General features: G+C 46.1%; 2 protein-coding genes and 1 long non-coding RNA gene across 3 annotated transcripts; 1 reads left to right on the plus strand and 2 right to left on the minus strand.

Moving 5' to 3' along the window:
- Window positions 1–5,710: 5,710 nt before the first annotated feature.
- Window positions 5,711–6,485, minus strand: LOC119767989. Its single transcript, XR_005277835.1, has 2 exons — window positions 6,125–6,485; window positions 5,711–6,068 (listed from the first exon to the last, which is right to left on the minus strand). It is a non-coding gene; the product is annotated as an uncharacterized LOC119767989 (long non-coding RNA).
- A 525-nt stretch (window positions 6,486–7,010) lies between these two features.
- LOC6049608 (superoxide dismutase [Cu-Zn]) lies at window positions 7,011–21,963 on the plus strand. The gene is made up of 4 exons (XM_001866300.2): window positions 7,011–7,126; window positions 7,210–7,292; window positions 20,815–21,186; window positions 21,497–21,963. The coding sequence occupies exons 2-4, from the start codon at window positions 7,227–7,229 to the stop codon at window positions 21,926–21,928; spliced, it is 870 nt and encodes a 289-aa protein (XP_001866335.2). The 5' UTR covers window positions 7,011–7,126; window positions 7,210–7,226; the 3' UTR covers window positions 21,929–21,963.
- On the minus strand, window positions 21,953–23,595 carry LOC6049609. The gene is made up of 2 exons (XM_001866301.2): window positions 23,390–23,595; window positions 21,953–23,326 (listed from the first exon to the last, which is right to left on the minus strand). Exons 1-2 carry the CDS (start codon window positions 23,486–23,488, stop codon window positions 22,052–22,054), a joined length of 1,374 nt encoding a protein of 457 aa, XP_001866336.2. The 5' UTR covers window positions 23,489–23,595; the 3' UTR covers window positions 21,953–22,051.
- Window positions 23,596–23,921: the final 326 nt, after the last annotated feature.

A 23,921-nucleotide genomic window follows, 5' to 3' on the forward strand; every position in this document is an offset into this window, starting at 1 on the left:
AACATAAGATTTAACGGAATTGTCTGTTGAACCCTATGAAGATTTGTACGGCTCGACAAAACAGAATCATGTCACTTTTTCTATATTTTTTTTTAAATTTTGTGTGCACCGACTTACCAGATTCACGAAACACCTTTCCTCTTGTCAATTCTTAAAAAAAGAAAGATCGTCGGAAAACATGCGGTTTTGGCGAAAATCTTGTTCGCCACCAACCGGATGGCGAAAAAATGTTCTGTCAGAACATTCCAGTAAAGTTCTAGCAGAATTCTTACAGATTTCGCCCTGCTAGAACATTCTAATACATTTCTAGCAAAATTATGACAGACCTGCTAGAATCATTCTAGCAGGATTCTAGCAGAACCATTTCTGCCAGAAAATCTCGTGACCGGGTGAAAGCAGATACAGCGTCCTCAAAACTCGTCTAAAACGTGATTTTCGAGCAAAAAATACGTTTTAGACGAGTTTTGAACACGCTGTATCTTTTTATGCTTTTTATAGAGTTATCTACGTGCGCATGTATTGCGTGTACGTACACGAAAAATATTGAGGTTAAATTTTGTACCCGCCAGCATAACAAATGGGGTGCTAGTGTGCGTGAGCTCGGGCTCTGATAACTCTATACACGTAGAAAAAGTTTGTTTGAAGTTGTTTTGAAAAAGCTGCTTTGACGTTTAGCGTTGATTCAACAAAAACTATGATTTTCAAATCAACAAAACGTTTTGTTGATTCAAATATGCCTTATTTTTCTGCGTGTAGGAGCAAGTTAGCACCATACTCTCTTCGGGAAAGTTGTAGAGAACATTCCAGAGCAACCGAATATGAATCCGGTTATAATATAGTGTGAAAAAAATATATAAAAAAAGTTTTCCTCCCAATAACCGGTCCTAACTCCTCCTCCTGGCTAACTAGCTTAAGCCGAGCCGAGCGACTTAATCGCCGATGACAATCTTGGCGTCGTGTTTTGAACACTTCCTGTACTCTCGGCCAAGAAAAGCGATTCTATTTTTATGGGCATCAGTGAAAAAATCAGGATTTTTTTTTATTTTGATGTTTTAAAAATCCACGTTTTGAGCTATATTAAAATGTGCTCTACTATAGTATACTTTCCCAAAGAGAGTATGATGCTAACTTGCTCGTACAGCGTTTTCAAGACTGGTCTAAAACTTATTTTTTTGCCCGAAAATTTGTTTTTAATTTCAAAATTCAAAAAAAAAATTCCCATACAAACATAAATGATAAATTAAATTGCTTTGCACAAAGTGGGGACTGAACGAGACTGAACCAATCGTTCCCAAACTTTAAGATATTTTTCAGGATTCTAGAATAAACTGAAAAATAGCTGTGCTGGAAAATCGATTTTGTTATTACATCCTTATGGTACTGCAGTGACCGGGACCGTGGTGTAGGGGTAAGCGTGATTGCCTCTCACCTAGAGATCCTTAATAGGGAGACTGGTCGAAGTGAATTTGACGTACCCAAACAGACACGAGTTTGACGTATCCAAACGAGCATTTGCCTTTAAGCCCAGCAAAACTTATCAGTGTTGCCAAGCTCAAAACATACGTTGCCAGATCGATTTAGCCAGCTTAGACCAGTCTCCCTATTTAGGGTCTCTACTCTCACCCAGTCGGCCTGGATTCGATCCCAGAAGGTCCCGGTGGCAAATTTTGAGACGAGATTTGTCTGATCACGCCTTCCGTCGGATGGGGAAGTAAATGTTGGCCACGGTCTAACCTAGAGGTTAGGTCGATAGCTCAGTCCAGGTGTAGGAGTCGTCTCCCTGGGTCCTGTCCCGGTGGAGTCGCTGGTAGGCAGTTGGACTCACAATCCAAAGGTCGTCAGTTCGAATCCCGGGGTGGATGGAAGCTTAGGTGTAAAAAGAGGTTTGCAATTGCCTCAACAATCAAGCCTTCGGACACCTAGTTTCGAGTAGGAATCCCAAAATCGGGAACGCCAAGGCAATGCTGTAGAGCGAATAATTTGATTTTTTGGTACTGCAGTGTTTCCCAAAGTGGGCCCCGCCATTGGGGGGGGGGGATCAGTGGTTCAACTATTCCCAGCACAGGCGGTACCAGGGGGGACCTGTGCCCCCCTTTCGACAGAAATTTGTTCTAAATTTGTCCGAGGGGTCATTCACAAACACCATAATCAAAATATTTCCTATGTGTGTGCCCCCCTTTTCTGTCAGAGCCTGGTCACACTACCCCAGTCACGACGTTCTAGCAGGATTCTAGCAGAGTTCTCACAGAGCTGGATATTCTTACAGCATTCTAGCAGAAATGTTCCACCGTTCTAGCAGGATTCTGGCAGAACCAGCTCTGCTAGAATATTTCGTGACTGGGACAGATTCCCGAACATTTCTGCTGGAATGCTGTAAGAATATCCAGCTCTATAAGAACTCTGCTAGAATCCTGCTGGAACGTCGTAACTGGGTGTAGGAGAGTGGTCGCTACTGTTCAATCACGATGTTCTTACAGCATTCTAGCAAGATTCTGGCAGAGCAGCTCTACTAGAATATTTTATTCAAACCCGTTCTAGCCTGTCATCGATTTGATTGAAAGACACTGTCGCTTTCAAGGATCCCAGATCTGTGTAGAATTTTACATAAATTGCTGGTAAAAAATAAGCATTTCTGTGTTCAAGGTTTTTCACCGATTCGACGTATTCCTACACTCAAAGTCAGAATTATCCCTTTCAATCCTCAAAAAGGATACTTTCTATCCTTTTTTAAAGTTCACCCTTTTAAAAGGGTATGTCAAATTCATTCCATTTTCGATACACCCTTACCAAAAATCATGATTTTTTGAGTTCCAAATCCCACTTTTCATACGAATTTCTCAGTTCAACCCATATAACCATTTTTATGGTTGAAGTACCTGAACTAAAAAAATCGTATGAAAAGTGGGATTTGGAACTCAAAAAATCATGATTTTTGGTAAGGGTGTACCATTTTAAAGGGTGACGACTAGGGACCTACCTGACCTACATAGGGAAATGAAATGTTCTGGGAGAATTTTCAAACACCCAAAGTCATTCAAATTTAAGGTTGAAAAACTTGTAGTTTTTCTGTCGTGCTGGCACTTTTCTTATACCAAACAAGCACAAACAAAACAAAAACTACCAGATTATTATCAGCAACAGTTTTACAATACTTGTAATTGTTATAAGTCTCGTTTTTTGCCAAAACTATTTTTAATTGATTCCAACCTTGTTCTTGCAGGATCTTGTTGCTCGATTGGAACCCCGATTTGACAGTTCGATTGCAACCCTGAGAGCATAGATTATTAATTACCTAGATGTCTCACTTCGAGATTCTTCCATACATCGAGTTGGCGACACCCCTTTAGCGCTCCGAGCGCCACCACAGTCAAGTTACAGGTACTAAAATGTTTGGAAAAATCAAAGCACCCTCTGCAAGTGCCCCAACATTGTTTGTTTTTGACAAAATGTCATCCATCATGGCTCAACGCGTGCTTTTCGATCGTAATTTGCTCGAATTATTCCCAAATCAAGTGAGTGGAACGCGACCTCCGTCGCCAGGCCAGGCCAGCAGCAGTGACAATTCCGAGCAGCAATCCAAACCTAAGGATCCAACAAGAGCAGAAGGTGCCCCACATCAAGTCGATCGTGGACAATGGCGAAAGCGCAGCAAAATTGTGCCTCTTCTAATGTGGTTCCGGCAAATTTAAAAACAATCCGCGCTAAGTGGAAATGTTTGCTGAGGCAAGGTGGTTTAATAGGCTCAGGCTCATCTTTTTAGAAGCTAAAGGAGAATGGGCAAATTTGGTCCAAGGATGTACACAAACGGGACCAACTTTTTTCGAAAGATCTCGCCGAAACATGAAAAAAAAGTCTTCTGGACCAACTCTCTAAACCCCGGGGATCAAAAGTTACATGCTGTTGAAGTTTGAGCATTTTGGGTTAAAATGAACAAAAAATCGTATTTTTGCTATTTCTAAAATCATTCATAAAATCTCTGTTTCATTATGGATTTCGATTTTCTTGACTTCATTCGACGCGTATCAGCAAAAACTATGAGTTCTGATATGTCTTAGCATGATTGAAACATGATTTCTCTTGTTTTTATCCGTTTGAACCGTTTGTGCAAGAGGCATCCCATAGAAACAAGTCGAAACTTCAAGGATTTGAAACTGGGTCCAACCCAGACTGCTTCAGTGAGTACGGAAGTCTTCAGTGCAATGTTGTAACAACTTATTGGGATGGTCTGAGTCATCCGAGAACTCCTTGGAGTTAAGACCGGTGAGTCTACCGCCGTAACAAGCAAGATGTCGGCGGTTTTTGACCACGGATCATACCCGCATGGCTTCAGTGAGTATGGTAGACTACTATGCGGATGTGTTGGAGTGTCCTGGGTTCTCCTAGGACTCCCTGGAGTTAAGATCTGTGGGTCTACTACCGTAACAAGCAAAATGTCGACCGGTTTTGACCCCGGAACATACACGCATAGCTTCAAACAGTATGGTAGACTGCTTTGTTAATGTGTTGGGATGTCTTTGGTCATCCTAGGACTCCCTGGAGTTTAGATATTTGGGTCACTGTAACAAGAAAAAGATCGATGATTTTTAACCACGCATCATAACCGCAAAGATTCAGTGATTATGGCAGACTGTATTGCTGTTATGTTGGGATGTTCTGGACCATTCCAGGGAGTCCTTGTAACAGCCATAGACCTACAGATCATAACTCCAGGGAGTCTTTGGATGACCCAGGACATCCTAACACATTAGCAAAGCAGTCTACCATACTCACTGAAGCTATGCGGGTATGTTCCGGGGTCATAAACCGTCGACCACTGGCTTTTTACGGTAGTAGACCCACAGATCTTAACTCCAAGGAGTCCTAGGAGAACCCAGGACACTCCAACACATCAGCATAGTAGTCTACCATACTCACTGAAGCCATGCGGGTATGGTCCGTGGTAAAAAACCGCCGACATCTTGCTTGTTACGGCGGTAGACTCACCGGTCTTAACTCAAGGAGTTCTCGGATGACTCAGACCATCCCAATAAGTTGTTACAACATTGCACTGAAGACTTCCGTACTCACTGAAGCAGTCTGGGTTGGACCCGGTTTCAAATCCTTGAAGTTTCGACTTGTTTCTATGGGATGCCTCTTGCACAAACGGTTCAAACGGATAAAAACAAGAGAAATCATGTTTCAATCATGCTAAGACATATCAGAACTCATAGTTTTGCTGATACGCGTCGAATGAAGTCAGAATATCGAAATCCATAATGAAACAGAGATTTTATGAATGATTTTAGAAATAGCAAAATACGATTTTTGTACATTTTAACCCAAAATGCTCAAGCTTCAACAACTTGAACCCCGGGGTTTAGAGAGTTGGTCCAGAAGACTTTTTTTCATGTCTCGGCGAGATCATTCGAGAAAAGTTGGTCCCGTTCGTGTACATCCTTGGACCAGCTCCCATACAAATTTGCCCATTCTCCTTTTACTTTCTTCCAGGTGAGAAGTGGCCTCGGAAGTGGCCATAAAATATTTGCCAAAGTGCTGGGCTGAATCAATAATAAAGCACTGATCCCACTGGCTGCAAGTGGATATCAAATGAAATGGTATGAACAAGGGTATGAAGCTTTCAAGGGAAGGGTGGTTCTGACCATCCAAACCCAGAAGTGACTTGGAGCCGCGTGAACAACCTTGATCCTCGGACGGAGTACAAGACACTAGATTTTTAAATCCAATAGTTTATTATCAACTGATTACATAGAACATGATGCAATAAAACATTTGATTTTGCTTTATTTCACGACGTGGTTCTTGAGGAAATAGGCTCCGTCAAACTGCCCGCGCACCGAACGTAGACGAAAGAATCGCTGACAAAGGCTGCAGGTGAATTTTTACGATGTTTGAAGGCGGTCCAAGCTAGAGGACAGATGGTTCCATCGCCGACTTGTTCCGCAGAGCTACCCAAATAGTCGAAAATCTTTGTTGTTGGCCCAGCGATTTGCGCTGTTTGGAATCCGTGCTGTTCGTGTTTTGTCGGGAAGCTTAGATATGCCTTTTGATTTAGAAAGCAACCCATGGGGCTGTAAAAAAAAACTTTTTCATATGCCATTTTTTTGTAGAATTTAAGTCTACTAACCTGCTTACACGTCTCCACACTAAACGTTGACCAACACAGTTGGAATCGGTCCCATTTATATGTATTTAGATCCACGACATCCACTGTTTTCTCCAAACAAATTGGCCGACGATTTCACTTGCACCGTCGTCGCTGAAATGGTTGCGGCACAGCTGCTGAGCTTCTTGTTTTGTTTTTTTTTTCTCTAAATTGCAGCAGCAGATTCAGGACCTGGCTATAAGCAAATTCCTAACATGGAATCCGCGGCGAGCGGATATGTCCGTTTCTTGGAAGATTCGAAAAATAACGATTTGTAAATCGTCTCACATTTCCTTGAAGTTTTGACAGTTGATAAATGTTTGAAAAACCACTGTTGCTGCGATCCAACTGAACCAAATGAACTGAAACTGATTAGGACAATATTCCTAAAGGGCAACACTCAAAATTAGTACCTGTGAATTGCCACCAGGTGCAATTTTGGCGTGGCGGTAGTGTCGCCAGCCCCAACAGGGGAGTGGCGTATCTATATATATTTAGTCTATGCTGAGAGTGATATTTCGCCTCTCCATATAGGCTCTCTAGTGACGACAGGTGAACTTGAAAAAAGGATACTTTTTACTTTGAGTGTACGTTTGGGGGATCTGTGCACTGTAACTGAAAATCGCACAAAAAAGTGTAATCGTATACGATAGTTGAACTGAAAAAATCGTATGAAAAAGTGCGAAAACGAACTCAGCAAAGTGTGATTTTCAGTTACAGTGTGCAGAATTTTAAAAAAATCTGTGACATCTAGATTTTTCGTGTAAACCGGAAAAAATAAAATAAGTCAACTTGCATGCAAGTTAAGCAAAAGCCGTTTCTGAATGGCACACATTCTCAGTATCCGTCAATTGACGTGTGCCAGAAATCCCGATCGCAGCGGTCGCCTCGCCGCCGGCTCCTTTTCTCTTCTTCATTCGCCTCACAGCCGTTCGCAAGTGAAGTCGCATTTCGCAAAGTTTTTGCTCCTCGTGCTTGAAAGAGGTAGGTTTAGCAGCTTCAACTAGCGCGCTTCCTCCATGTTATTCAACGCGTTTGATTTTTATTTTATTTTTTGCACTTTCCAGACTATTCGTCCCACAGGATGCCCGTCAAAGCCGTCTGCGTGCTGAGTGGAGACGTTAAGGGGACGATTTACTTTGAGCAGAATGTGAGTTTTTGAAGAATTTGATTAGTGTCGCCGGTTAGAGGTCAATCTTTTTGACATAGGACTATGTCTTTACTTACTATACTGGGGGGGCAGTTCAAAATTTCGATCCCAAGCGTCACATTTGGCGAACGTTATTTCAAACGATAATATCTTTATCCAGACACATTGAAATTACATAATTTTTGGACCATTCGATTCGGAAAACATTCAGCAATTTTCTATAAAATTTTCAGTATTGGCGCAATAGTATAACTATTCAAACAATTCAATTTTAAAATGCTTGAAATTTGCAAACAAAACGAACGATTTTGAGGGAAAATCACCGCAGCAGCGGTGGCCGTCGACGATCGTTAAAGAGGGAAGTAGAGGCGAGGTAGAAGTATAAAACTACGTGCTACCCTCTCCACTCCACTTAGTTGCCACGGAGATGCTGAACAACTCGGGTCGGCTCATAATTTCTGAGCCGCGGACGGGTGAACATCTACCAGCAGCAGCAACGCAAATTCTCTCTTGCTGAAGAAGGATTTCAGCCGCAATAATTCTACTGCCCACTCGATAGCTGTTGACGGGCACCGCGGGGAAAGCAACAGGAGTGGAAAACGGCTTGCATCACTCATCGGATTGGATTGCTGGGGAAGTAAACCAAAGCACAAATTTTCAAACAAACGGCCTTTTTCAAGGCCACCAAACTGATCCCGAAAGAATCATTCTTGCTTTCTAGACTGTGGACAAACTTTGCCTGCGCACTCACACTCTCTCACAAACACACACACGCATACAAAGCGAGCCAAACTTGCATGTTTTGTCGCGAAAAATATTTCTTGCTTTCTATGATTATGGATAACCTTTGCCCAGAAAATTAACTTCAGAGAGAGAGAGAGAGTCGGAGAGCAATAACCAAGAAGGCAAATTGTGTGCGAATGCCGTAGAAAAGTGCCAAAATTCGGGTTAACACACACGCGCACACTCCCGTTTGATGGTACACGCTGATTGGGTTCGATGCGTCGAGTTTCCCTTCCACGGATGTTCGATTGATGTATCTAAATTCGTCCCCTGAAAATGCTATCAGAGACGGCAACCAACAACAGATACACCCGGGGACGAGCAAAATCGCAAGCGGAGACAGCTTTTAGGCATAGGAGTATAATCGCTTAACCACATAGATTGTGAAATTTGTTGCATGAATTAGTAGAACGAATCTACTACGGGCTCGTGTAATTGGTCACGGCCCCAGGCTGCACAGCCGGGTCAGCCAGGAAACTGAGGATGATCTTGTTTCTGACTGACTGACTGAAGATGGAAATTCTCGAGTTCGCTGCGAATGCTACTCAGAACAAGAAGACGCAAATCATTCCACGCCACCCGGAAGGACGAGGAGCTGAATAATTTGCTCTCTCATGTAAACATTGCTTTAGGGTTCCAGGTCAGAACCGAAAAATACCAATCTAAATTGCTTTAGCTAGGATGTTGGACATAAATAAACCACGTGGACAGGGGAGGGGGTTGTTTGTATGGAAATTGAGATAATAAAGGAGCTTTTGCGTGAATGACGATAAACTCTTTCGTCAAAAATTTTTCAAGTCATGGCACGTACCAAGCAAACCGCTCGCAAGTCCACCGGAGGAAAGTCCCCGCGTTAGCAGTTCGCCACGAAGGCAGCCTGCAAAAGAACGCGGGCCACCGGAGAAAGTCTCATCGGGATGCTAACGATTCCCCTTCCGGCGGCTGGTGCGTGAAATAGCCCAGGACTTCGAGAGGCAGGAACCGAACGAAGCCTACTTGGTTGGGCTATTTGAGGACACGAACCTGTGTGCGATCCATACCAAGGATTAATGTGGGCCTAAACCGGCATCGCACACACAAATCTTAAAACAAACGGCCCTTTTCTGGGCCATTCAAATTGTCACGAAACAGTCTCAAAATTCTCGACTTTTAGTTATCAGAAGACAGCAAATTTAATTTAATCGATGCCTCTGTGCTCTCTCGTGCTAAGCTTGCTGGTTTTCCTATCTAGTTAGCATAAGAGAGCAAAGAGGCATCGAAATGCCTATTATCTTGAACAAAAATTCATTTAACCCAGTGAGAAAAATCGAGCCAACTTGGCACGACCGAAACCAAATTCTTATTCTCAGCTTCACGAATCCACCTTTTATGTTTGCACCAGCTTATTTAAACAATTTATTTGTATTTTTAAAATAATCATTATTTTCATACATAATTGCTTTTCGAGGCGATGTTCTAGGTGCTGAACTGCAGTGTTGCAGTTTCGCTGATAAGAACATGTAGTTGTTGATTCACGTGAGCATAATCTCAAGGTGGTGTGGGTTGCGCAGGCATTCGGCGAAATCGACGACTGTGTGCTAAGGAAAGAATCAGATTAAATGGTTTGGTTCTACGGAAAAATTAAAAACCGACTCTTGAAACATACCTTATATGATAGAGTATTCTTCTCCAGCATCAGCCTAATCGTGCTCGTCGGGGCAAATCTGGTTCAGCATATCCTGCGAGACGTGGTGCAGTCCAATGGTAACCATGTTCGAAAGTGTGTTAGAAAATTGAACACAGCCGGAAACATGAGCCCGCTGTGATCGTTGTAGATGAAGTTCAGCTGGTCCGTTAGGCACGAACAGCACGCTAATGCCGATGCTTCCGCGATTCAGCAGCTCTTGATTTTTGTACTACATCACAAGTGGACCACGGTTACATGGTCCTGTAGGACAGCTCGACCCTCAGCAGAAAGCTAGACCGTGGCTGGATTACGCACCCCGATGTTGGCAGGTTAAGTGGGACATCTTTATGATAAAGGTTGAAGAGAGAATTAAAATAAGTAAAAGAAGAAGTGTTGAGAATAGAGTCACGTTTCGTTCCTGATACTGACTGGTCTTCTCTTCTTAAGGATTAAGATTGTTCTGCACTGTTTCGTGCTCCAGCAGGCCATTTTAGTATTTGCATCTAGTTCGTTAGTTCGGCACAAACGGGGGCCGGACCACCGTCTCGGAAATCGTTACGGTGGTTCAACGTTTCGTAGTTTGCCTTAAACACGGTTGACATCACGTTGTCTAGTGCCAGCCGAATAAGAATCGCTGGCGGCAGCGCTGAGACTTGGATAGATTGTAGCGGGTACCAGGTCCAGATCGAGCCTTCCGCTTGCCCACAGGATCAGCCACGAGTGAGTCTTGACGAAGGGATCGTTTTGGACAAATTGAGGCTGAACTTGAACCCACCACCACCGGTAATATTTCCGACCGACTTTATTCTCAAGCTTCTTTGGCAAAGGTAGCTGAGCCACCGGCGACCCGGCCGTTAAATGTTCCGATGTGGATTGGCTCTTGTTTACATCAGGTTGTGCCTCTGCACAGGACCACAAATATTCACCATGACGGAAGCGGCAGACGGCAAAAGTCCGGTGACAATGATTCCATTAACATCCGAAGACCGGTTCCATCTGTGAAACGGTCGATCTGGACCGGGTACCCACTGCCATCTGAGTCTCAGCGCTACCGTTCAACAATTCTTGTACGGCTGGCACTAGGCAACGTAATGCCGTGTTGAAGACACACTATGAAACGTTGAACCACCGTGACGTTGTTCCGTAGGCGAACCGGTTCCACCCGCTGAATTTCAAGTGAACGCAACACCTCTGCCAATCATTTCCACACCAACGAATACCCTGCCGGAGCACCAAAAGGTGCAGAAAAAGCTTTCGGATCTCGACCGGGCACCAGCCGATAGCAGCGATTGGAATCGACACGCACTAGCCGAGTTATCTTCCGCGCCGTTCCTTCCGCCGGTCCAACTCATCGTAAATCACAAATACCACCGTGGTTTCGGGGGAGAAAATATAAACAAAACAAACTTCGAGTTTGACACCTCGAAACAGCTCATGCCCGCAATGGCAGGGAAGCCAGATATACAGATTTGTCTGAGGTTACAGACATTTGAGCTTACGCATAACTTGAGGTGCACATGCTTGGTAATGTTTCCATTTACAAATATTTATTGCAAATATTGATCTGAACTTATTGTTCAGTGCCATGATATTTATTTAAAGACTCATTTGGTATAGTGTTCAGGTTGATTTATTTGGATTTTTGACGAAGAACTTTTCGACAAGTAAACATACATGCACAGACTTTTTCACCAAACTTGTTCAGACAGTTGAAAATGACGAAGTGGCATCCCTGAAGATTTTGTAAACAAAATTTGATGCTACACGCTAATTGGGTTCGAAGCATTGGCCTTCCCCTCTTGGGATGTAAGATTCAAGTACCTAATCGCACATCATTTTGTGCTTCCAAACCCTACTGAACGTTGGCTCGGCAAGATGTCGAGGCATTTGAAGAAGGTGTACGATGCGGCTTTTCGGAAGCGGAAGAGAGAGCAGAGAGAGGAGGAGAGGCAGCTGGCGGATGAGTCTGCCGCGGTGCCAGTGGACAACGCTGAGCGCATGGGACGGAAGCGAGCTGCTGAAGGAGGTGGAGAGCACGGGGAGGATGATTCTGGTGCTGGACCGTCGGTGTCTAACATCGGAAAGCGAAGGAGGCAGGGACGAGAGGGAGGCAACCCGGGCGGGTCAAATGCGTCCGGCAGCACATCTGCCGAACGTATGAGACGGCTCCGGGAGAGAAGGAAGCGGACTGGACAAAATACGTTCGGTCGGAGCGACCAAGGAGGCGAGACCACGGATGATTGTTTCGTTGCTGGAAGGCGACGGCGTGGTGGACGGGGACTCGCAGACAATTTGGTAGCGGAAAATCCCGTGCACGGTAAGTTCTGACGTGATCAATGTTTGATGAAGTTAGAACCAGTTGGCTTGCGTTTAATATTTGCTTAAAATTTTTGAGGTTATTCTATATCAACGAAATTTAACGAATGGATTTACAAGCATTTGCGTTCATTCTTAAAATTGAAACTTAAGTTTTCAGCAAAAGGAAAAAAATCAAATACACTAGAGTTCCGTTTTACGCTGCCCCGGTAAATGATCCCTAGTTTAACGCAAACTCAAAACCATTTGTGCCAGAACTCAAAAACAAGAAACCTCCAAACTTAAACTACAAAATAACGCTTCTTCAATGTGCGCACTCTCCTCGTTTATGTCCCCAAATAAAATAACGCAAATGGGGTTTTAGTTTTAGTGTAGCACGAACCCACAACTTGAGAGGCATACCAATTTTGTAAACAGATTTTAGCACCTTTTAGGTAGAATTCTGAGAGTGCAATTATAATGAATAATGCAAAGTTTATGCGATTTTTCATTTAGATTTTCAAATTCTCAAAGTAACTATATATGCAACTTTTTAGGGATTTCTCCGCCCATGGAGGCAGACGCAATAAGCCTCCATGATCCGGTGGTGCAGATTGATGAAGAAGGTGAGACGTTAAACACATTGTGTTATTGTGAAAAATTTACTAAACATGAAAAATAACTTTTTAGAAATGCCATCAAATTCTGCACCAAGTCAGTCGGATAGCATTTCAGATGGGGCAAGCCAGGGTAGGTCTTTAGATTTATGCGAAGTTTTCGAGGTTTGGGTCAACTCTATCGTGTTTCACAGAGCCAGGTCCTCGCAATGCAAGCAGACCGAACTACGACAGGGCCACTCTTGAGTTCCGTAAGCTTTTCGTTGAGAACTCGTTTGGTGCTGTGTGCAGCGTTTGCGACAGACTTTGGTTCAAGAACGACCTGAAGCCCATCACTGAAGCTGGGGGAAATGTACTGGTACAAGCCGGCGACTTTGATTCAACCGAAGGTTTCATGGTGTGCCAAACCTGCAACAGCAGCTTGAATCGTGGAAAGGTCCCAACCCTGTCCAAAAGCAACGGATTTGTTTACCCGCCGATTCCACCGGGTCTTCCCAAACTGGATATGATCAGCAAGCGGCTGATTTCTCCCCGTTTCATCTTTCTGGTGATTCGTCGTCTGTGTCATGCTTTGGGCAACTATGGTATCATTGGGCAGGTGATCAACGTGCCGGTAGACGTTGAGGAGATGGTTCGGGTTCTTCCTCGCGATCTTGATAATGACTGTGCGATTAATGTGAGCTTCAAGAAGCACACTGCACACAAATCGAGCCATTACTCGGGGTGGGTTTGCAAGGGGACTGTTTATGCTTGGCTCAAGTATCTCGTAACTACTCCGTTGTATAAACGTGAGGGCATTACTTTTGACGAAGAACGATTGAATGCGTTCGGAGCAGATCCACAGGAGGGTCCCTCGCGGGCGGAAGAAGCCATGCCACTGGATATCATCGATGATGAAGCCGAGCTGTTGGCTAGCATGCAACAAACTGCGATGTGGAACGAAGACATGTACCTGGAGCTTTGCCCTACCATGAACCGAATGCCCTCGAGTATTTTGTACGATGAGAATGCCGAGGAGTTGAGCAATCCCGACATATACTTTGGGGTCCCGACAACGATCAAGCAAGGCGTACAAGCTACTGTGTTCAACAAGGCGAGCAGTGAAGCTAGGCGAGCTGACAGGCGGGGTGCTCGTCCAGATCACATTCTGGCCATGGCCATGAAGGTGTTATACTGCCGTATGATTGAAGGGCTCAAATGTCACTTCAAATCTGTGGGAACAGATAACGTCACACGTGCCCAGCTCAGCGATCCAGAGTTCCAGAGGAATATGATGGAGATTGGCTTGGCTTTCTTCAAAGGGATACCGAACTCTGTGCAGTACTGGCAAGGACGCAAACAGGACCTCTTCGCCATGATTCGACAGTTGGGTAAACCAACAATGTTTCTCACCTTGAGCGCCAGTGAAACTCAATGGGAAGAACTGTTGAAGGTGCTGCACAAATTGTCCAGTGACTACGATGACCTTGAATTGGCCGACCCGCTGTCGGAGTTAAGCGCGTTTCAAAGGCAAAGTTGGTCGTTGAAGATCCCGTGACGTGTGTTGCATACATCGACAAGCTTGTCGACGTCATAATGCGCATCTTGAAGTCCAAACGGTTCAGTCCATTTGGTAAATACTACGTTGTGGATTACTTCAAGCGGATCGAGTTTCAACAACGTGGTAGCGCGCATGCCCACATCATGCTCTGGTGTGCAAACGATCCTCGTGAGGACGTTTCCGAGGACATGCCCGCCACCATTGAAATGATCAACACTCTCTGCTCCATCGATGCCTTCCGTTGGTTGGGACCACTGCTTGGCAAGAAGCAAGAGCACGCTCACACACGTACATGTTACAAACACAACGATAAACGTTGTCGTTTCAACATTCCGTACTGGCCGATGAACGAGGATCGGGTATTGGTGCCCCTTCCGGCTGATGACAGTCGTCGTTCTGCACTGAAGAAACGTGCTCTCGAGTTTCGTGAGATTCTGGAAACGAAGACTTTCGAAACTCTCGAAGACTTTCTGGCCGATTGTGAGTGTACCGAGGAATACTACCTCGAAGTGATTCGTGCATGGCTACAGCGACCAGCGTTCTTCTTCAAGCGTCCGATGAATCAGCTCTACATGAATCCATTCAACGTTTGGATTGGCGGTGTACTTCGCTCCAACAGTGATCTGCAGTTCATCATGGACGAGTACTCGTGCGCCTCTTATTTGGTTGATTACGTCAACAAGACAAATCGAGGCATCAGCGCGTTTCACCGAGAGCTTCTCGAGCTGCAGGAGCAGTATCCCGACTACGACTATCAAGGCTTGCTGAAGAAGTTGGGCGTGAGAGTACTCAACAGTGTTGAGATGTGCTCACAGGAAGCAGCGTGGATCTTGCTCCGGTTACCAATGTCCGAAGCAAGCCGGAAAATCGAATTTGTGCCGACAATGTGGCCAAATGAGAGAACCCGATGCCGGAAGCGACACCAGCAGATGGACAACGAGGGACTCGACGACGACTCAACGGACGTGTGGACCAGAAACATCGTCCAGAAGTATGAGGACCGCGATGGATTGGAGGATGTGTGCCTGGCTGATTTCGTCGCATGGTATGCACCGATGAAAAGCACCAAAAACAGCTACAAGCTGCGAGGCACTGCCAAAATCCTGCGATGGCGAGGATACCCGATGAGCGAAATGGTCGAGTACAAGCGAGAGGCAGTGCTCCTGTTTTTGCCGTTCCGGAATGAACGAGTCGACCTGCTGGACCAGAACAAATTCCTCCAATTGTACGATTCGCATGAGACAGAGCTCATCGCGAAACGTAAGGAATACGATTGTGAGTTGAATTTGGAGCAGACCGTTGAGGAATACCTCCGAATAATCGCACAGGAAGGCGATGGCGAGCAAGAGAGAGCCGCCACGGAGAAGCACAACGAGTACGTGAGGAGCATCGACATGCAGCCAAACAACGATGACATCGAAAACCTGCCGACTTCTGCACTGCGAGCGATTGTGAAACAACGTTCGAATGTCATGCCAAAAGCTGACTACTGTGCCTGGATGCGGCAGGCTAACGAGAAGCAGCGCATGTTGATCCTCCACATCATCCATCGACTGACGAGCTTTGATCCTGAAATTCCAGCGATGCAGATCTTCCTGACTGGACCAGCGGGTAGTGGTAAAACGTTCACACTGCGTCTGATGATGGAAACCTATAACCGGTACAGCCAAGGTCACAACTCTCGCAACAACGCGTATATTGCATGTGCGTCGACAGGCAAAGCCGCCGTTAACATTGACGGTGTTACGGTCCATCGTGCCTACCGCATTGCAATATCGCGCCAGAGTGACTCAAAGCTTAGCCCTGAATGGCTGCAGACGTACCGAAATGAATTCCGGAACGTGAAGCTCCACATTGTAGATGAAGTTAGTATGCTTAGCGCAGGTAACTTCAGAACAATGCACATACGTTTGCAGGATATTCATTTGGATTACCTTCACCCATTCGCTGACCAGGACGTTACGTTTACCGGAGATTTACATCAGCTGAATCCAGTCAATGCTTTACCAATCTATAAGGCTCCGAGAAATTCGATTGGTGGATCTTGGCTGTGGGATTACATCCGACTGTACGAGTTGGATCAGGTCATGCGTCAGACCGATGTGGTGTTCTCCACCATCCTCACCGCGATTGGCGAAGGCAAGAAACTGACGGATGAACAGAAGACGCTGATCGAGAGTCGGTTCAAGTCAGTGGAGGACTGCCAACGGGAAGCTCCCAACGCCGTTTGGCTGTTCCATCAAAACGTTGATGTCGATCGGTTCAACAGAGAAGCGTTGAGTGGGCTCGAGGGTCTGGACTGTCTTGCCGACGATATGATCACAGGTCACAGCACATCCGCTCAGGCAACCAGTGCACGAACGAAATTACATAAAATGAGCACAGCCCAAACGAGTGGGCTGCCATATATGGTTCGTTTTTGCATTGGAAAGCCCTACATGATCACTACCAACATCGATGGCGATGATAATCTGGTAAACGGAGCAATCGGCGAGCTGAAGTATGTGGAGATGCGGGAAAACGACGCCGGCGAAGAAGTGATCTACAGACTCTGGTTGCAATTCGATACGGAGAAAATCGGAACCATTGCAAGATCTAAGGCGCAGGCAGTCGTTAACGCCCGACCCCATCTCCTGCAGCAGGATTGGACCCCATCACGAAGCAGCACGTGAACATCGCTCTTGGAGGTACGATCAAATGCAAGCGGATTCAATTTCCGATTGCGAGTGCCTGTTCCATGACAATCCACAAGTCACAAGGTGGAACTTTCTCCAAGGTCGTTTACCAGTACAGTCGCTCGCAGGAGCAAAGGCTGGTGTACGTTGCTTTGTCACGGGTTACTTCGCTGGAAGGACTCTACTTAACCTACGCGGACAATCCCTCTCTAGATCCGTCTAAGGAAAAACCTGTGTTCCACCACGCCAAGGCAAACAACTCTCCAGCGATGCGTGAGTTGCGGGACGAATACAAGCGCTTGAGGAATAACCGTTATCGAACGATCGGAGACGATTTTTCTGAGGTGTTGGCGAGTAGTGGACCAGCATGCACCCTGATGACAATCAACGTCCAAAGCTTGAGCGCTCATCACCAGGATATATCGATCGATTCCATACTGACCAGTGTAGACTACTTGGCCCTAAGCGAGACGTGGTTGGATGATAACTCCTCGGTCGAGATTGAAGGCTACACTTGTGTTGTCCAGTCCAAAAGGGATGACGCAAGATCTGGCGGTGTGGCAATTTATCGAAAGACGACGACCAAAACCAGCATGGCAGTCCCGTATACTCCCGAATTGGTGAGTCAAGATCGAGACGAACTTTTCGGTGTGGCAGATAAATACGGTGACGTTTGCGCTGCTACAGTGGATGTGATGGGCACTGAGGTACTGCTGTTCTCGGTGTACATCATCCCAGGAACCACACTGAAGCAGAAAGGTTGGTTTTGGCACGGAAGTTGCTCCAGACTGCCCGCACTGGTTTGCCAATGGTAGTAACCGGTGATTTTAATGTCGACGTTTCCAAACGAGAAAATGTCGAATTCATTAAGTTTATGGGCGAGCACTTCCAACTATCCTTAGCTAACGACGTGAGACAGACGACCACAAATCGTGGAACGGTCCTTGATCTCACATTTACCAGAGGCATACATGTGGCGAGCAATTCGCGGTATGTATGCTATTTTTCCTACCACAGACCCATGCTGTCTGTACTACGAACTGAAGAACCCGAGCCATCTCAGTTGCATTGATCCATAAACGTTCAAAGCCGGACACGACGATGTTATCATCGGATTTTACAAGAAGAAATTGAAATGTAAATTACCAGTTACACCTACACGAACACCAACTCACAAATGAACTGTAAACTCATTAATTTAAGTATACCAGAAAACTTTTGTAAACACTAACTAAACACACTGACCCCTCCCCCACCCCCCAAACATTAACATCACTACATCAGGAACCAAATGAAATGTAAATATTACTTTAAGAAACAGAACAATATTGTACTACACACTAAAACCTACCCAACAACCGCCCCTCCCCTCTTCCACCCTCTCCTTCTCCTTCCCGCTTTATTCATATATTGAATGTATTTAATGATTCATTCAACCGTCATCAATTGTTTATTAACAGGAAACCATCTCCCCGCCCTCTTGGAACACCGCTGATGGACCCAGCCAGGATCAAGCCTAATCTCATTTCTTCATTCCAGGGCAAAAATTAAACGGTCCTTTTCAGGACCACCAAAACATTCACGAAAGAGTTGTTCTGCAATCATCCAATTAAGCAAAATAAAATAATCTGGTTTTGAATTTCAATATCTATCCGAAAACATACTGTACTACACACTAAATCCTACCAAACAACCGCCTCCTTACCCTTTTCCTCTCCCCTTTCCAACCAATCCTTCTCCTTCCCGCTTTATTCATATATTGAACGTATTTAATGATTCATTCAACCGTCATCAATTGTTTATTAACAGGAAACCATCCCCCGCCCTCTTGGAACACCGCTGATAGACCCAGCCAGGATCAAGCCTAATCTCATTTCTTCATTCCAGGACAAAAATTGAACGGTTCTTTTCAGGACCACCAATACAATCACGAAAGAGTTGTTCTGCAATCATTCAATCAAGCAAAATAAAATAACCTGGTTTTACATTTAACTATCTATCCGAAAACATCAGCAATCCTAATCAAAATTTAAGGCCCTGTACTGTCCTATGTCTTTCGGTTATGTCTCTGACATACCATCTTGAACTTTTTTTGCTCGCTATCTTCCGCCATTACATTTCGTACGTATGAATATGTGTATTTATCAGTGCTTGCTGCGATTGTACCGATTGTGTACTTTACATAACAAACACACTCAAGAGTGTACTCGACGAAGCAGGCTAAGAAAGTTCTAGGCTATCTTTAGTATCAGTCGGCGATGATTTGGCTGAATTTTGATTTTTTTCTTCCCGATAATGAATGCATTTGCTAACTAATTAGTCCTTTTTAAAAGGTGTCTTCGATTGCCATTTTGGATTTGCATGTCTGACCATTCAATTGTTATGCGGCTTATCATTGAATTTGTTTAAAGTTTGGTCAAACATTTTGCATAATTTCAAGCTATCGATTTTATCAATGAATTGCGCACCGACACACACCCACACAATCGCAACTCTATTTCGTCATCGTGTCTAGTAAATAAACTTTAGCGTTTATTTTTGCGTTTCATTCGTGGCTAGGCGGAATCAGACTTGTTTTGCCGTTTGCGTAATTTGGCATCGTTGAACTTGACTGATTCAGGTATTTGTTGATGTTGGTTGTAGGGAAAGCACAGACAAACAGACATGAAAGTTAGAACAAATTTTTGTTCAAAAAGTGGGACCAGTTGACATTTGAATTTGGTTTGCTCACTAACGACATCTATCTACGATTTCTAGAATCACTCTCTCCCAAATGACAGCTGAACATGTGTATCTATGTATGAGTAATCATGACAGATAACCAAAAGCGTGCATCAAAGGCAATAACAACAAAACGTTGAAAAGGCATTGTAAAGAAAAAATGTTTGCTTTCAATACAAGAGAGAAGACGTTCCGTTTCGACGACCAAAGGAAAATTGAGGCTGAAAGGACAGTTTATTTCTCCCGGCCAAGTAAAGTCTCACAATGCCAGCGATTGCCGTGCAGCTGACCAACAAAACGGTCGCCAAAACATCTTCTCCTAGACTTGATTCCGCCGAATGAACAGAACTCGGAGGTGGTTCCGTACGGCCACTTTCAGAACCTGTTGCTCCGGTGGATTAAGCTGCGATTTTTTATGCGGAGTGCTGGTTTGCCTGGGCAGATGGTTACATCGATGCAGTTAAAAATCGCTTTAGAAGCGGAACATGCCACCTACTGCACAGCCACGATCTTTTCGGCGCGTTTGTTGCAACGTTTGTGTTGACTTGGTGGAAGGGTCCAGAATACTGCAGTGTTGATGGTCGCGATGCCCTAGCATAAGCTGACCTAAACAGCGACATTTTTTCAAAGCGTTGGCCATTCTATTCACCGATAGACGAGTGGGGTCTTCCACCAAGTCAACACAAACGTTGCAACAAACGCGCCGAAAAGATCGTGGCTGTGCAGTAGGTGGCATGTTCCGCTTTTAAAGCGATTTTTAACTGCATCGATGTAACCATCTGCCCAGGCAAACCAGCACTCCGCATAAAAAATCGCAGCTTAATCCACCGGAGCAACAGGTTCTGAAAGTGGCCGGACGGAACCACCTCCGAGTTCTGTTCATTCGGCGGAATCAAGTCTCCGTAATAATCGACCCTACTCCAAAACACGACTTCGAGCCACGTGTTGTCGGTAACCAAAACAAAATAAAAATGAAAGCTCAAAGCTGTCATTTGATAAAACTGTTGCTGAGCACAAGGGCGCCTCTGGCGGTGAATCCGAGAGGTATTGACCATGCTTTTAGATTTTTGAAAAATGACCGTTACATTTTTGGGACAAGTTAGTGACCTCGACTTTCATGTCTGTTTGTCTGTGGGGAAAGTTCAACTAAATTTTCATTATCAAGTCAACTAACGCATGTTCATCATGCTCATTTCTCTCATTTCATGCGCCACCCATTGTGCAGGCCGATTCCGACGCCGTGAAGGTAACGGGCGAGGTCACCGGGCTGAAGGCCGGAAACCACGGTTTCCACATCCACGAATTTGGCGACAACACCAACGGGTGCACCTCGGCCGGGCCGCACTTTAACCCGCACGGCAAGGAACACGGCGCCCCGGACGCGTCCGTCCGTCACGCCGGAGATTTGGGCAATGTGGTGGCCGATGCGGGGGGCGTGGCCAAGGTCGACATCACCGACAAGCAGATCTCGCTGAGCGGACCGCTGAGCATCCTGGGCCGCACCGTGGTCGTGCACGCCGACCCGGACGATCTGGGCGTGGGCGGACACGAGCTGAGCAAGACCACCGGAAATGCGGGCGCCCGGCTGGCCTGTGGCGTGATTGGGATTTGCAAAGCTTAAGGCGGCCGGATGTAGCAAGCTGTAGGCAGTGTTGACGCGACGAATCAAATTCGAGACGCGTCCGTAACAAAAAAAAAACACCTTCCCGGGAAAGTGGAACCTGTGTCCTTAACGAGACTTCTTCTATTCCATTCTAAGTGAAACACACAAAAAAAAACTCATCGTTGTTTGGTCATTTCAAAATAAAAATTGATTTTTTGTTATTTCTTGTAAGCTAAACCTAGCTGCTGCGTGTTCCATCACTTCATTTGAAGAGGCCACCTTAACTTCCAACTCTTCTTCGCAGGGTGGCACCGCCGTGACCGTGACGGGCTGCGTGGAGGGGCTGCCCCCGGGCAAGCACGGTCTGCACATTCACGAGTTTGGCGATTTCAGCCGCGGTTGGCACTCGACGGGACCGCACTACAACCCGTACGGGCGGGATCACGGCGGACCGGAGGACACGAACCGGCACGCGGGCGATCTGGGCAACCTGGTGGTGCGGCCGTGTGGAATGGCCAAGATCCAGATGGTGGACCACCAGATTACGCTGGTCGGGGAGCACAGCATTCTGGGGCGGACACTTTCGATTACGGAGTTTGAGGACGATCTGGGAAAGGGGGGACACGACTACAGCAAAACCACGGGAAATTCTGGAAACAAGATTGCCTGTGCAATGATTGGGGTGGCGCCGGAGGAGTACTTCCAGGAGCGGCGCCACTTGACCACGCATGACTAGACGCGACCGAAAAAATAAAGCAAATTCTTCTATCAGTTCAAGTTTATTTCAATTCATCTAAAGCGAAAAAAATTAAGCTAGCCCCAATACTTGACGGTATTTGAACACAATTTGGTGTGGCGATCACGCCGCGTGATTCCACCGAGGGTCACTCGGATTGGGCGGGTGAATAAAGTCAATCAGCTCGTCGAACGAGGGCAGCACGGGCGGCGGCGCCTCCGCTTGTTGTTTCGGCGGCGACGGTGGCACCTCCTTCTCCGGACTCGCAGCGACGACCGGTTCCGCGCACTCCTCTTCAGCGCCCCCTTCGTACCGAAACTGCGAATCCTGCAGCACCGCTGCCGACAGGGACAACTTTCGCGTGTCCTTTCGTCGCGCCGAGGTAAACTGGTTCGCTCGCTTCAACGGCGACCGGTCATCGGAGGATGTCGACGGCGATTCCGTCCCCGGCGTGCGCTTCTTCATGCTGCGCTCGATAAAGTTCAGCATGCGTTCGACCTTCTGGTTGCCCAACCGCTTGATGCCCGGCACGGGAGTCGGGGTCGGTTCCTTGGTGCCGCCGTCCGGCGGTTTCCTACTATTGAGCGATTCGATAAATTGCAGCGGCGAAAGTCGACTCTTTTGAAGAATCTGCTCCGACGACAGCGGACCGTCCAACACGGCACTGCTGGACGAGCTGTGCTTTGGCCGTCGCGGGTGCTTGTGCCGCCGGCGATGCTCGCCGGGACTCTTTCGAGTCTTGCTCTTTGGTGAAACTGGCGGTTCCGTGCCCGGAACCGGAGGTACTTTGAAAACGCTCTGAACATCCCCCACCTCTGTCTTCTGCTGGAACATTTGCAGACATCGCTTGAGCTGCTTGCTAGTTGCAACCGGCTTCGGCGGGGTCACCCGGACGACCGGACTAGATTGCTTCTCCGGGGAACCCGCCCCGCCACCCAGCTCCGACAAAATATCGTCAATAAATCCAGTGTCAAAGTCCTTCACCAAATTCAGCAACGACGGACTCCCAAAAATGTTCCGATCCGGCGTTTTAATATTGCTCAACGGCGACGATCCCGAAGCGACCTTCTCCGGCGAGAAACAGTCCAGGTTGAAATCGAACAGCGAAGTGTTGGCACCCACCTGCCCTTTAACCGGCGACGATTGACCCTTGCTCGGCGAACTCACTTCCAAGAAGTCATCCAACACCGGCGCAGCCACCGCCGATTCCTCTGCGTCCAACGCCGTGTAATAATAAACCGTTTTGTCGGTGTAATTTTTGAACTTGAAATTTCGGAACGGGTACATACAGCTCGCCGACTCGCACTTGTAGATCGCTTCGTTCAAGTTGATGTACATGTACCGGACGGAACTCTGCTGGTTCCGCGACCAGCACTTAGGGCAGTGCGTGACATCCTCCTAAAAAACAAACGGACCCCAATCAAATCAAAATCGATAACCAATCCCACACCAAAAACTCACCACGTTCGGATCCTCGTTGATGTACGTCTTGTGGACCTTGATTTTCCGCGCCGCCTGTTCGCGGTGCCGGACTAGCTGGGCAAAAGCGTCCATTTTCATTCACCGATTTCGGAATTATGCGAAACATAGGAGGAAGATTTCCCCTGCGAGACCGGAATTAGAGCATGATGGAAATCGTGCTGAAAAAAACGTTTTGAGTTGAACATCAAAACAAAAACGAATTGTCAAAAAGTTTGCGTGCGCCGCCCCTTGAGAAACGACGACAAGAACGGGCTGTCGAGATATCGTCAAATGACGGTTGGGAAATTTACCTGCAGGGATGATTAAATTATTTGTGCACGCTGAAACAAAATAATCTAAATCGGGTAACGTGTTTATACACGCACGCACATATTTAGCATAATTCATTTCATGCCATGCCAAACCATGCTGTTTCGGTCACGGAACCTACTCAGGTCTGAGTAAATGCACAAAACTCAATTGTGAGTTAAAGCGGGTTTGACAAAAGCTGGGTGATTTCCACTTAGATACC

The sequence above is a fragment of the Culex quinquefasciatus genome, chromosome 2, assembly GCF_015732765.1.
Source record: "Culex quinquefasciatus strain JHB chromosome 2, VPISU_Cqui_1.0_pri_paternal, whole genome shotgun sequence".
Lineage (NCBI taxonomy): Eukaryota > Metazoa > Arthropoda > Insecta > Diptera > Culicidae > Culex > Culex quinquefasciatus.